Source organism: Cavia porcellus, unplaced genomic scaffold (assembly GCF_034190915.1).
Source record: "Cavia porcellus strain 051 isolate PalLab524CR breed Dunkin Hartley unplaced genomic scaffold, mCavPor4.1 scaffold_37, whole genome shotgun sequence".
NCBI classification, from domain to species: Eukaryota; Metazoa; Chordata; class Mammalia; order Rodentia; family Caviidae; genus Cavia; species Cavia porcellus.
This window is the reverse complement of record NW_026947520.1, coordinates 11,112,869-11,126,591: the sequence shown is the minus strand read 5'-3', so window position 1 is coordinate 11,126,591 and position 13,723 is coordinate 11,112,869. Positions and strand designations below refer to the sequence as shown.

At 40.1% G+C, this 13,723-nt stretch overlaps 1 protein-coding gene and 1 long non-coding RNA gene across 2 annotated transcripts in view; both read right to left on the bottom strand.

Moving 5' to 3' along the window:
* Nucleotides 1-3,265: 3,265 nt before the first annotated feature.
* LOC106026634 (uncharacterized) overlaps nt 3,266-13,723 on the bottom strand; it is an 86,192-nt gene continuing 75,734 nt past the window's right edge. Inside the window, exons 24-25 of the mRNA XM_063243316.1 lie at nt 12,992-13,146; nt 3,266-3,829 (exon numbers count right to left, since the gene is read on the bottom strand). Of these exons, the coding sequence (XP_063099386.1) occupies nt 3,643-3,829; nt 12,992-13,146 (342 nt within the window). The 3' untranslated portion in view covers nt 3,266-3,642. The remainder of the gene's footprint in view (nt 3,830-12,991; nt 13,147-13,723) is intronic.
* On the bottom strand, nt 4,366-12,982 carry LOC134474749 (uncharacterized). Its single transcript, XR_010045602.1, has 2 exons — nt 9,825-12,982; nt 4,366-7,778 (listed from the first exon to the last, which is right to left on the bottom strand). It is a non-coding gene; the product is annotated as an uncharacterized LOC134474749 (long non-coding RNA).

The window sequence follows — 13,723 nt, the reverse complement described above, 5'->3', positions numbered from 1 at the left end:
TCCTGGGCAACTTTCCTTAAGTCCAGATGGACCATTTAGTGTGGTCGTTTAAGACTGCAAGATACTGTGACCACAGGCTCTGCATCCAGTGTCTGGACTGTTTTGGCCTCTGTAAGTACATGGGTTCATACAGTGGGAATTTGAGCGTGACCAGATGTTGAATGTATATAACACCCCTTGGGGGAATTGTTCCTCTCTAACTCAGTTCACAGTGGCATTTCTTAAACACGTGGAATGTACTGTCCTGCTCCATTGTGCCACATCAGTTATGGTTGTGTCACTTTCTACTGCCCCCATGTAGTTGTGAAGCTTCACAGGTTTTATTTGGGGCCCTGTGCAGCAGGGAGAGAGGACACAACCCTATGGGTGACTGGTATAGATCACACTATGTCCTTAGTGCGGGGAATTTATATTAGAAGCTTCTGAGACAAAGTAAGCAAAGAATATTTTGAGTAAATTTTTAATGGACAGAAATATCAGTTTGTGTCCTAGGCTAGTATCAAGGATTTTGAGGCAACTCATAGCAATCCCTGTGTTGAATTTGATATTTTCAAATGACGCAGGAAATTTCTCCAGAATGTCTCCAAGCTCTGATCCTGGGTGCTAATCAGACATTCACAAACTAAATCATGTAACAGCCTCTAAATATGTCTAAATATACATTGAGCTAACTAATCACAAATCTGTAGCTGAGATTGTCAATAAGAGGTGCTGATGCTTTGCAAATCCCCTGCAAGTTACTCTTGACATGTTTCTGCCTTCTTTGAGGCCAAGATATTTTTCTCAAAACTCATGGTCATCCAGCACATATCCAGATCAATGTCTCTAAAGATGCTATTTAAATACATTGTCTGAAAAGATGAGCTTGAAAGTCCTTGGGGCTAGTGGAAATTTCATCCTAGCCAAGTTTATGGCCACATGTGTTACTGTAGCAATTCTCGTGAGTGAGAGGTCTACAACACTGGCCATACTAAGAAGCAAATTATTGTATGGTGACATTTTAAGACAAAATAAAAATGAGAATGACTCCTAGGTGCTGAAAGAATCCAGCATCTTGAGCTGACTTCATCAGGAACATAGTGATATGAGGAGCATCCTGCTGGAGCTGTGCTTGAAAGTGTGTGCTAAATGATATCCTGCTTGTGCTGGGAACGGTTTTGATTTCCACTACTGTTTCCCATTTCCCCATTCAGTGAGTTAAGATATTTTAACTGCACTATTGAAATCTAGGAGAAGTTCAGTGTGCCTGGTGTCCAGCTAGGAAAACATGTATATAAAATGTATCATGCTTGAGACATCCATAGTGCTACCCTAAGGCTTGGCAATCACGAGTGTGAATAAAGTATGCTTGGAAATGTAAGGTATACTCAAGCTGTGTGTTAGTATAGCCTGACATGAAACTGGAAGTAAAGGCTGGATGATTTGAGATCTTGAAGGATACAGAGTGTTCTGTGCAGTCATCGGATGCACATGAAAGCTAGTGGATTAAAGGGATTTGCAAATCCTCCAGTACTGAGGTGCCTCTGCCATTTTCTAAAAATCATCCCTCTGTGAATCTTAATGTAGCTTCCTGATGACATCAAAGATACTACTGGCCATGGTCAACCCAGAAACACACTGGAGGAAGTTATAGAGAAAAGAATAGCCACTGTCTGTAGTTCTGCCATTGATAGCTTTGAAGCTCATTGAATCTGTTCAATAATGAAAGGCATTGTTAGCCATCCTAGCATCTTCCTCCAAATATCACTGCTCATTTGGTACCAATCCAAATTCCATGTGAGTCCTGGTCCAATATACGAACTGTGTTTCACTCAGTGCTTATATTTTCTGTACCGTACTGTGTTTAAGCAGTCTGCTTTCATGATGGTTCTTAAATTCATGGACTGGCAGAAAGCAATGCTGGTACTGCATTTAACTGAATTGATCAAGCACTGAAGAGCCATCAGCAGCATGGCTGTCTGTTGACCAGGCAGCTCCTAAGTCTAGATGTTCATGAACAATAAATCATTAGGAAGAAAGTGATTCTCCAGTGAGGCCAAATTATGAAACACTTAAAAGTCATGAAGACCTGGTCATCTCACCATCAGGATGGTTTCATGGTTTCACTACCACCCTTAGACCTTCTCAGAGGTTTGGTATCCAAGCAGGAGGAGAGCAGAGTGCAATTCCACTTAGTTGTTCAGGACCAAATCCCTGTGGGACATAGTGGCTCTTTCCAACTGCTACTCCACTCACTAGGGCTACCTTGAGTCAGGTGAGTTGAAATGTGAGTCTGACAGCCCTCTGCCCTCTGAACAGCACTGATGGAAATGTTTCAGGGGATGAAGTTCTCCAAAACTGGACAAAAGTAAAAGCTACAACAAGATGAGGTCCTGATGATTCATCCAGGGAGGAGCTTTGGGGAAGAGCATAGTCCAGAATACTGGATAATAGAGATGGTGGATTTAGCCTCCCTGTGATGCAGAGAAGCAGCCTGAATGCAAACAAAGCAAGCATAAATGAATAAATGTGGCAGACTGCTCCAACACTGCTAGCACTGATCAGGTCTTCAGGAAATTGTGCAGTGGGAATACATTGATATCTTTTTTATCTCCACTGAGACGCATATTTCTCCCCTCTCATAAAGGATAATATTAGCACTCATAATGTTTCACTTGGAGGTTGGCCTCAAGACCACTTTCCTTTACCAGATTAAGCACTGTTCAAAAGAAAATCAAACTGATAGGGAACAAGAAGGGAAAAAGAAACACCAGGGTTAATATAATTGTACAGCTAGCTCCTGTTAGTACATGGAATCTATTTCCATCCCAGATGTTTTCTATACAACCCAGTAGAGAAAAGCCAGGACTTACAAAGATTTGACTCAGCTCAATATTTGCTATTTGAAAACATTTATGCTAATATAGTCTGCAAAAGATATCATGCCTATATATTATACACTGAATAACTACTATAAAGACAACAATACACAATGTGTTATTGTAACTCTTCTACTAACCTGTTTTGATGGTGTCCTATTTTTGTCTTTAAATAAACAAAATCATTCTTGCATGCATGTATGTTCAGGAGTGCTACAGTATGAGTGTCTGCCACCTTGACTCAGAACTTCTCTTTAAAATAACTCCTCAGATACCAGGAGTTAACTGCACATTGTCATGATGCTCTGAAGTTTCTGCTGCATCTGTACAGTCAGTGAAATCACCTTGTTGCAGCTTATACCAGCTTGTTGGTTCTTGGTGCTTTTATCAAGCTTCCTGTAGGTATGGAGCAGAAGCAACATTCAGTATACTAAATAGGTTCAGCCCAACTCAGTAAATTGATGGGTCTCAGAAAAAGAACCTCTGGAGCTGCAGTCTGTGTCAATGGTGCAATGAATTTAAAGTCTAAATTGATGACAAAACTATTGAGTTCCTATCCACTGTGTCCCTTTACCCAGTACTTGATGAAGCTGAGTAGATGATGTCATCAGGCTGCACATCTGTACTCTTCAGGACAAACTTCCTCAGGCCCAAGTAAATCTTGGCTCCATGCTGGTACTGCTTCTTCCCATGGTGGGTTGCAATGGGATTTTGCTAGACAGGATGAATTTAGACTGACTCACTTTACTATTGCTGAGATGAAAAAACTGTACACATGTGTAGTTCACTTAATGGCATCCTGGAGCCACTGCCAAATCCATCCATTCACATTCTCATTATAAAGCCTGGGGAATCTTAGAAGTAATAACTCTTCCATTATGACCTGATGCATGAGGTGCTCTGGATTCATCTGAGATCCTTCTAAGTTGTTACTTCCATTGGAATATGCTAATATGGAAGAAGCCTGTGGACTGTAGCAGAATCATAGCTCCAGCGTTAGTATCCAGACAAATATCACATTGCATACATGGAAGAATCGGGAGTGGCACATGGCTTCCTTAACCTCCACATTCTCTTCACTGTTTTTGACTCTTGGCTGGCATGACCCATTACTTAAAGGACATCAAGAAGCTAGGAACCAGCATTCTGCATATTAAACTCTAACAGCAGAGACTGTGGATCTACTGCTTCAACCACTGCAGAAACCAGAGTGGTCAGCATTTAAAACAGTGGCATTGAGGTGTCTGACATGGCATAGCCAAAATGCTGAAATGAGTGTAGCTTAGAAAGAACCTCTGATCACTTTCCAGTGATGAATGCTCTCAGTCACTTTGGACTATTGTAGATACACAAATTTTCAAAACTGTATCTCAGGAGTATCACTGCAGAAGTCAATGTGTTAGAGAAGTTTAAAGTTTGAGCTCTTCATCTCTATTTGCAAGTGGTTCAGAGTTGACTAGAAGTGAGGGAAAATAGACAACTAAAAAAGTTGTGGGTCATTGAAAGATTTCCAATTCTCTCATGTTCCACGTTTTTATTTGATTTGTGACTCCAAGATAGAGACAAGAGAATGCAAAGAGAAGATGTTTCACAAAGGAACCAGTGCTGGGACATCAGCCAGGGTGCTGATTGTGTTAAAATCTGCCCTATGCAGATGCCATTCTATGTCTTTGTGAGTCAGATTTTAATGTCCATCTGCTCCATAAAGAGTTATTGTATTGAACTGAGTCAAATCTTAATAAAAAGGCCTGGATTTTCTGTACTGGGTTATACAGTAAACATTTGGGCTGGCAATAGACTCAGTTTCTTTAGCTTGACTTTCAAGAACATGCGGCCTGCTTAGTGACCTTTCCCTCATAGCATTCTAATCTGAAAAGAGTCCTCTTTCATGAGGCAGTTGGATGGACACATCACAGTCCTATGGACACAGGTGCACTAGAACCTCCATGAGACAAACCACCTAATGCCCTCACTTTGTGAGACTCAACAATGAAGTCATCAGTAGATCATATGAGCTGCTCAACTATGCAGAAGAAATCCTTTCATCCTTCAAACAAATTTTACTAATGTTGAGGGAACCAAGCTCAGGAGAAGTGACAGCTCTGAGGTGTATATTGAGGCCACAGGGCACCATTTCCCAGTTCTTTTTGAGTATTCATGAATGTACTCATTAATCAGTGTGGAAACCCACATGATTTCTAAGGAAGTCAAATATGAGCCAATTTAGAACTGAGTATGCACATATATCTAAATATGCCTCAACCTTTGACAGCATGAAATCCTGTGGAGTAGGATTTACCCAAAGAAAGCAAAGCAGTTGTAGAAATAAATGTATTAAAATACTACTCTCCATAGAAGCTGGATAAAGGGAAATAACCCTGCAGAGTATTTCTTTTGATAGCTTTTAGGGTTTCTTGACAAAGGCATCTGTCTTCTAAACCTAAGACTATGTAGCTATGGCCAGTCAGAGTTGGGTTACCATTTTATGTGTGCCAGGTCCCATACCACATCAGAAGGGACAGATTCCTCTTTGGTGGTGGCTCCTGAGAGGCTATTGGAAATGAGCCTGGGCCTCTGATCAGCACCCACATTCTGGGTCTCCATGACTTTTGTGTAGGACCTGCAGGAGCTAACAGTGAACTGCATACTTATTCTCTGCACAGGTGACAGTCAGGTAAACCTGTTGCAATGAGGGGCTTGCATAGGAAGCCTCTCCATGCTGCTGGAACACTTGATCCTCTGTGAGATGCTCAATAACAAGGTCAAGCTTTGTGATAGGTGATAAGATCTTAAGTGTGTTAGGGATCAATGCCTGTGAAAATGAGAGGAGGCAGGTTGAGGAGACTGTGGTCTGACCAAGGTGTAGCCTTCTGGAGTCAGGCCTCCCTAGCAATGATTTCTCAGGCTTCAGTGTGTCCCATCAGGCTCACACATTGGGAGCGTGACGTATAGTGACTGTGACTTTGGAGCATAATACTACTTAGAACCCATGACTTTCCCTGTTGTTCCTCATAAGTTGTGCGTGGTCGGTGTCTATAAAAAGAAGATACTGTTTGGTGACTGACTAAATTGCAACCTCTGCATGATTTTTAGCTTCTGAACACACCTAGACTTGGTTGGGACCTAAGAAATCCTTGGGAAACATGAAGCTGAAGGTGGTAACAGGTGACACAGAAGAAGTCATAGCACCAGAGGCAGTCTGTCTGCAGAAAGCTCATTCTCCTTGGTTGTCATTTTGCTGGTGGTGGCACACTAGCTTTGGTGACAGACTCATTCTGATTAAGAAAACTTACTCATGGCTACCCCTAATGTTGCCCTTCTAGACCTGACACAACGCAGTGGTGTGGCTTTTACCTATCTTCACCTGGATAAAGGTGAAGTCATCTATTCAGTCTTGCAGCATCAGGGTGAAATGGGGCATTTGTGTCCAGTCCCCAGGGTTTTAACCATCACTGCATGGATTTCTAGTGTGTAGGCACAGTGATACGGCTCTGTAAAATATGGCCTAGTTTCCTGTTCATACATTAGGAGGGCTATGGTCCATCTGCCTTCTGGTTACTCTCATGGGGATTCCCAATTTCTTTCCTGTGGAGTTTTACTCATGCCTCCTGTTATATTTTTAAGAAGTAGGAAAAAGGGGCTCACCTCTACTGGGTATAGGAATGGCCTGACATATGGTTATATGTGGAAGGTGACTCATAGAAATGCTCCACTATGAAGTCTGGAGCCAGGGCCAAGAGCTGGCACTCATGCTGTGTGTACCTCTGGCTACTCGAATAGGAATTTTCTCATTTATCTCAGGCTCCACACAGTGTCAGTCAGATACTGGTTAGCCATCTTGCCAGTGGTTCTGGCTTGGCTACTCAGTTATTGACATCTAAACTTGGTGAATGAGACAGTCTTGGCAAACACCTCCCACATGACTTATGGACCTGCACCCTGTGTAAGTCTAGAGATTCTTGCTCCGTATGTTTGTCTGAATCCCAGGAAGATGGGACAGGAGACCATGACTAATGTTTAAGTATGGCCTTTGGCACAGTTATCCAGGCATTTCTAGCATACACCTGGAATGTGAGACCCAAGGACATCTGTGGTAGCCCCACCACTTTGTGTTTCAAATTGCCATGAATGGCTACTCTGGGCTCTAGGGAGTCTAGTAAGGCAAAAGACCTAATGACAGTTTAATGTGTTATATGAACCTAACACACTTGGAGGTGAGCTCCTTAATGTGGTTCCTGGGAGGGCACAGATAGCTAGTGATACCCACTGCAGGAAAGGGTTTGGGGGCCTCCTGAGCCATGCATGGCTCCCTGAATCCTTAGCTAATCCCTGACCTGCTCAAACTTCTCCTGTAACCATTCTTGGACCTGCTGGAGGGAAAGAGGCCAGATCAGTGCATAGTAGAGAACACGGATCTCAAGCTCAATTATGATGGTCCTCTCTGACACAGCTTCCCAGAGTCAGGAGAGTAAGCTTGTTCAGCAGTAAGATCCAGACCAAAGTCCTGGGACAGCATCTCAGAGATGTCCCTGATCACCCTATTTGGCAGAAAGCAGTAGGTACAGGTGAGGGAGTGACAGGAAAACACAGAAGGCTGGAAGCCAGGATAGAAGTCCAGTAATAAGAGTTCTCAGCGCAGAATGTGGAACACAGATCATAAGCAAGGAGACTCACTGCCAGTCCAGGGAGAATTTTAATGGCTTTTCACAGTGCTTTAGGTAGAGATGCTGCATTTGATGTGCATGCTGCTGAACAGAAGCCAGAGGCATTGGAAATGTTCCCTTTGTGACAGAGGTATCTGAGTCTCAATTCACCAGGCTGCAGGGGGAAATACAGCATCTGCTTATCTGCTCAGTTCTCTCTCTTGTTTCCCCTATGGTTGGGGAGATGATCCTATCTCCTTGTAGCTGTCAGTATTTCCTAGAGAAAGAAATGTACTATGAGGTAAACAAATCTATAAAACTTACAAGGTTGACTTCCAATGCCTGCCCAGAGCCAAGTGTGGGAGAATATAAAAGGGCTGTCTGCATATTGGGGATCTGAAAGATCCAGCCAAACAGACACAGCTCAATGTACTGCCCCATGTGAGTCCATGTCAGGAGACTGATAGGTCAATGCTGGAGGCTGAGGAGTGCACTGAATGCCAGGAGATATGATATCCAATATGAAAAAGACTGGAACTCCCCAGATGGAAAACACACCAATCCTTAGCTTCATTTCCTTTTTTATAAAATCCTTGTGGTGCTCCTCCCTATGTTAAACCTTCCACACCCAGAATTATGCTGAGTCAATTTACATGGATGTTATTTACACAAACTGACAATAAGCATCACATTGCACTCTGTCCACTTAATAAGCAGGCACATTTCTTTAAACCATAGCATTCCAGTATAAAACCAAGTTCATGGTTACACCTGACATGTTGTAACCACCCTGTGAACAAGTGAAGATTCACTAATTCCCTCTCAAGCATTAACTTTTCATATCTTAAATATGATAATGTAGTTAAAATCCTCATTTCTTTAGCATGATTCTGAGACTTGAGCTTACATTGACATTTCTGAAATTGCTTTGATCTGCCTTCTCTAACCCCCAGTATCTGGCTGAAAGAGGGTAGATCCAAGGTTAATGACAAAGCACAAGGGCAGACACAAGTACAAAAGGGAGGTGCTGATATTACTGTCTCATTGCTATGGATGAGACATAGGCACATGTATTGACATTGTTTTGCAATACACACGCAGACCTCTTTAGAGAAACTGGGCTTAGGAGCTGTTGGATAATCACCCTACAAAGCCAAGTCTGGCTAACCCTGTAACTTCTCCACTTCTGCAAAAGGGAACACATCATTCCCAGAACCAGAAAGTAACTACTTTAAATGTATAGCTGGTCTGGAAAAAATGGAGGAGAATGGGCTCCATTTTGGCAAACAGATGAGATGCTTTTCAAACTTGTCAGCTTTCAGTTTCTCAGATCCAGGTTTAATACAAGCTAAAATATTAACTTGGACTATAGATGAGGATAGGTACATGGTGAGTATAATTGATAATGTGGACTCTGAGAAGGATGGTTTAGATGGAAATGAAAAATCCTGTGGTTGGAGCCTTATGACTTGTGTCTAGAACTCAGTTTTGCATTCTCAAGTGTAGACAGTTGTTTCTGAGAGAAATTATGTGGGCAAGGACCAGGCTAGGATAAATACAGCAGGTCTCTTGAGCTGTATTTGCCTGAAACAGGACAGAAATAGCAGTTTGTGTACTAGATAATATCAAGTATTTTTGAGGCAACTCATGAATTCCTATCTTGCATTGAATTTGATATCCTTTAATAGGACAGGAAGTTTCTCATGGCTGCTATTCACAATCTAAATCATGTAACAGCTTATGGGAAAGGAGATATGTGTATGCATGTAGAATCTGTGCCCCCATAAAATCAGTGTGATACACATCAGCCAATACCAGGGCAAAATAGGATGGGACTGTGAACTGTAAGGTGACAGTTGGCTCAATTTCTAAAGAAAAAGGCTATCCCCTTCTAGCTCCATTTCCCCCCTCCTAGTTGATAACAATCTAGACATAACTGAATCACAAAGACTTAATGAAACATGCAGTGAATAGCATTCTGAGTTAGCAGATGCTCTGCCAAGATGGAGGAATGGGAGATACGAAGGATGCTCTGGATGGAAGATGAAAAGTTTGCATGGAGAAAAGGACAGCAATGGGCTCTGCTTTGTCAGCCTGACTTCCCTTCATGTCATGGAGTCAGCAAGACATGAACTGGCCAGTGTCCTACAGGAAGAAAAATATCTCCATAGGAGTAAAGACAAAGTAGTCCTACCACAACAACTGACACTTACAGGATCCAACAGGACTAGAAAGTGAAGCAGTAAGCCACAGTGTGACAGAAAATATCTGACAATCATGTATCTGATAAAGGATTTATGTTTTGGATATATAAAGGACTCACAATTAAAAAGCAGAAAAGATAACCCAAAGCTGAGCATGGTGGCATACACCTGGAATCCCTCCAAAGGCTGAGGCCAGATGTTTTCAGGAGTTCAAGGAAAGCCTGAGCTACACAGTAAGACCCTGTCTCAAAAAAAAGGAAAAGGAAAAAGGTAACTCAAACTGAAAATGCAGGATGAACTTAAGTATACATTTGTCCAATGAAGATACACAAATGTCAATTGGCTTGTGAAAACACATATGCCCAACACCACACCCTTACTCACCAATAGGGAAGTTGCATTATAAAAGTAAAATGCAAATGCAAGGGAAAGTCACAATCAGATTTCACTTCATTTGCATGGAACCTTTCAACCAAAAAGAATAAAAACTCTTGGCAAGGATACAGAGATGCTGTAACTCTCATACAATGCTGGAAGAAGGTGAAATGGTGCAATAAGTTTGGAAAATGGACCGGCACTGCTAGTTTCTCCAAAGGTTAAGCACAGAGAGTTACCACATGACTCCACACAGAAGCCAAGAGAAATGAAAGCAGGCACACACAAAATGCTGTACATGTATTTGCACAGCAGTATGAATAACTGTTGAAATGGAAACTACTGCAAGTCCATCAACTGCTTGATGAATTAAAAATACACACAAGAGGACATTACTTAGAAGAGGAAATAAAGTACAGAACTACAACATGAATGAATCTTGAGAACCTGCTAAGTGAAAGAAGGCAGTCCCAAAAGAAGACAGGACACATATTGAGTATTTTGATACAAAATGTCCAGAAGAACACAATCTACAAAGTATATCACTGGTTCTTTAACAGTGAGCCAGGAAAGAGGTAGGCAATGGTTGAAAGGTCTGAATTTTCTTTAGAATGAAAGAATTTCCTGAAATTGGGGTGATGACTCTGAATATACTGAATGTAACCAAATTGCACATTTTAAATGACTGAATTTCAACCTACGTAAACAGTATTTTAATAAAGATGCAAGCAACATCCCAAAATTCATTTCATACACGTGATTTGAGGTTATGTGATGGTCTATATGTTGGCTTTGTATCATTAGCCAGGGCTTAAAACAACAAGATACCCTTTGAATTGAAAAGGAGTGATTTTATCAAATAAAAGTAAAAAATATCCTTCCCCTCACTGATTAAAATACAATGATGTATAGTTCCCCAAACTAAGTAGTTATTGTTCCCAAAACTACTAAGAAATTAGCTTGTAGATTAGCCTGGTATTTGGAATATTCAAGTGCACTGGAATTTGTATCTCCATGGAAACAAAAGTCTCCACTTCTGTGCTCATCTAACTTTGTTTCTTTTATTTTAACAAGTTTCTTACATCTGCAAGAATGTACAGAGTGAAATTTGAAGTTTTACCTCTTGAAACAGATATTATATTCTAACATGAAAACAATTCTTTCATTTGTTTCAACCTAACAGTATTTGAAAGCATTGACAGAAATATAATCTTAGATAAATAATATGCAGTAAAAGTTTATGCTGTATATGTGACAGTAAAGAGCTAATACTGTAACCATGCACAAGATTCATATAATTACTATCCTCTTTGGTGTGTTAACATAATACACTAACTTATTCATCTTAGCTAAAGCCCAGAGATCAGAAACCAAAATGAAGAAAAATATACTTACATGTATTTGAATGTTAAAGATTTTAAAAACATAATTAGGTATCTGTTAACCATGGTGAACAAGAAAAGAAAGAGCACACAAAACTCTGAAGGTGGGCTGGAGGTGCAGCTCAATGGTAGAGTATGTGTCCAGCATGTGCAAATATATAGGTTCAGTCTCAAACAAAGAACAAAAGTAAAGCAAAGCAAAGAGAAGAAAAGAAAATATTGAGATTATTGGAAACAGAAAAAGACAAGAAACATCATCTTTGAAATCTGAGTTGAAGAGGAAAAAAAGCAGTTTAGGAGAAAGGAAATCAACAGAGGAATAATAGGTAGTCTGAAAGTGTGTTTTAGGAACAAATTTCAGTCTTTGGTACTACCATGCTGACAAAATGCAGGAGGTACAAAATTGGAAAGACAAACAGTTAAGGAGATGCAAATATTGGCTTGAATCATAACAACCTCAAGCTCTCCATTAACCAATGGTAACCAGCCATCATGGGGGCTTCAAGACACTGGAAAACACTTTTCATTTTTAAACCATTTTATTCTTTTTCCTTGTAGAATCATTTGCATCCGCAAGGCATACATATTTTTGTGTGCAAGAGACTTTACAATCACCCCTTTCTATCCTGCAGGTTCTGTTTTCAGGGATTCAATCAACAGTAGACTGAAAATACTCAGGAAAAGAACTGCATCTGTACTCAACACATACTAATTTTTTTGTCATTACTCCTTGAATGACGCAGCAAGGACTCACATAACATTTACCTTCTATTAAGTGTTAATAATCTATCAATGACTTAAAACATAGGAGGATTCAGTAGAGTATATGCAAATGCTATGCAATTATGTAAAAGAGACATGAGTATCCAAGGAGTTTGATATCTAAAGAGGTCCTGGGACCAATACTGTGAATACATCAAGGGGCGATTGTATAGTATTTACACACACACACACACACACACACACACACACACATACACACACATATTTATTTGTATAATATATAATCTTGAATGAAGGCACACACACGATAAGTGGACAGAAGCTTAGTAACACATATACTGCATGCACACATGGGATTACTCATGGATGACAAATGTAGTTGTTGACAGATTTTATAGCTAACGGAGAAAGAGGTACACAGAAAATATGAGACAAATCAAGATTAATATTAGTGTTATTAAAGAATGACATAGGCTGTTAAACACAAAAATATATTTTAATGCTAGCTGGAAGGATATTACCAAAAGAAGGTAACAGAGAAAAAAAACCCTCAAATAAAAATTCAAGTAGATAAAAAGAGGGAACTTCATATTATTTCCAAGCACTGTCATGTGTTTGAAACCACCAGAGTAAATAACATATGGCATTCACAAAACAGATTATGCTGTGGGTCACTAAGGTAAATTTTAAAATATAATAATTTGTGTATTAATTAAAATGCAAATAATAGATTCACAATTAGTTTAGTAAAGTCAGTGAAACCATTCATGACTGGTTGGTAAGGTTTGACATTATGAAAATCTTACCCTGCTAGTTCTGATTCAGGTTCACGATTTTTCTTTTGTATTTCATCCAAAGCACATTCCAGGTCGTGCTTTTCCTTCTTTAATTGGTCCACCTCAGACATTGCACTTTTGAACAGCTCAGTGAATTTGAAGAACTGTTCTTTCTCATCTTCAGACTTTGAAAATGAATTTATAATTAATTTCTAAAACTCTAAAGATTCATTCCTTAACAATATTACTTCACATGTGCTCATGAATGTGCAAACGCAAAGTATAAAACGGACGCCAGTAAGAACAGACTTGAAAACAGCAGCTTCTCTGAACACAGCTCAAGTTAACTTGTGCTTTCATCATTTTGTTTTCATCATGACGGTTTCTGAAGTGTGTGCTGCCAAACTTTGTTTAAAAAGAAAGTTTTACACATAAGCATTGATGAAAAATATATGAAAAGGACTGTATTTCCATTTCACTTTCTAAAGATATTCTAGAGGTCTTTCCCTCAATAGCTCAACATATTCCAGGGTTATTTAAAACATATTTTATCAAGACAAATTCTGGAAACCTCGATTTCATCCCAGTTTTGAACCTCACTCGACTTTGGAATGAGATAGATATTTATTCTCTCTAAGCATCCTCTCAGGAATTTTGTTTTGTACCCAGGAACCAAAACCTGAATCCCTTGCTGGCTAGACAGGCACTGTGCCACTGAGCTATGTGCCCAGCCCAGAATTATTTTTTCTGCTATTAAACAAT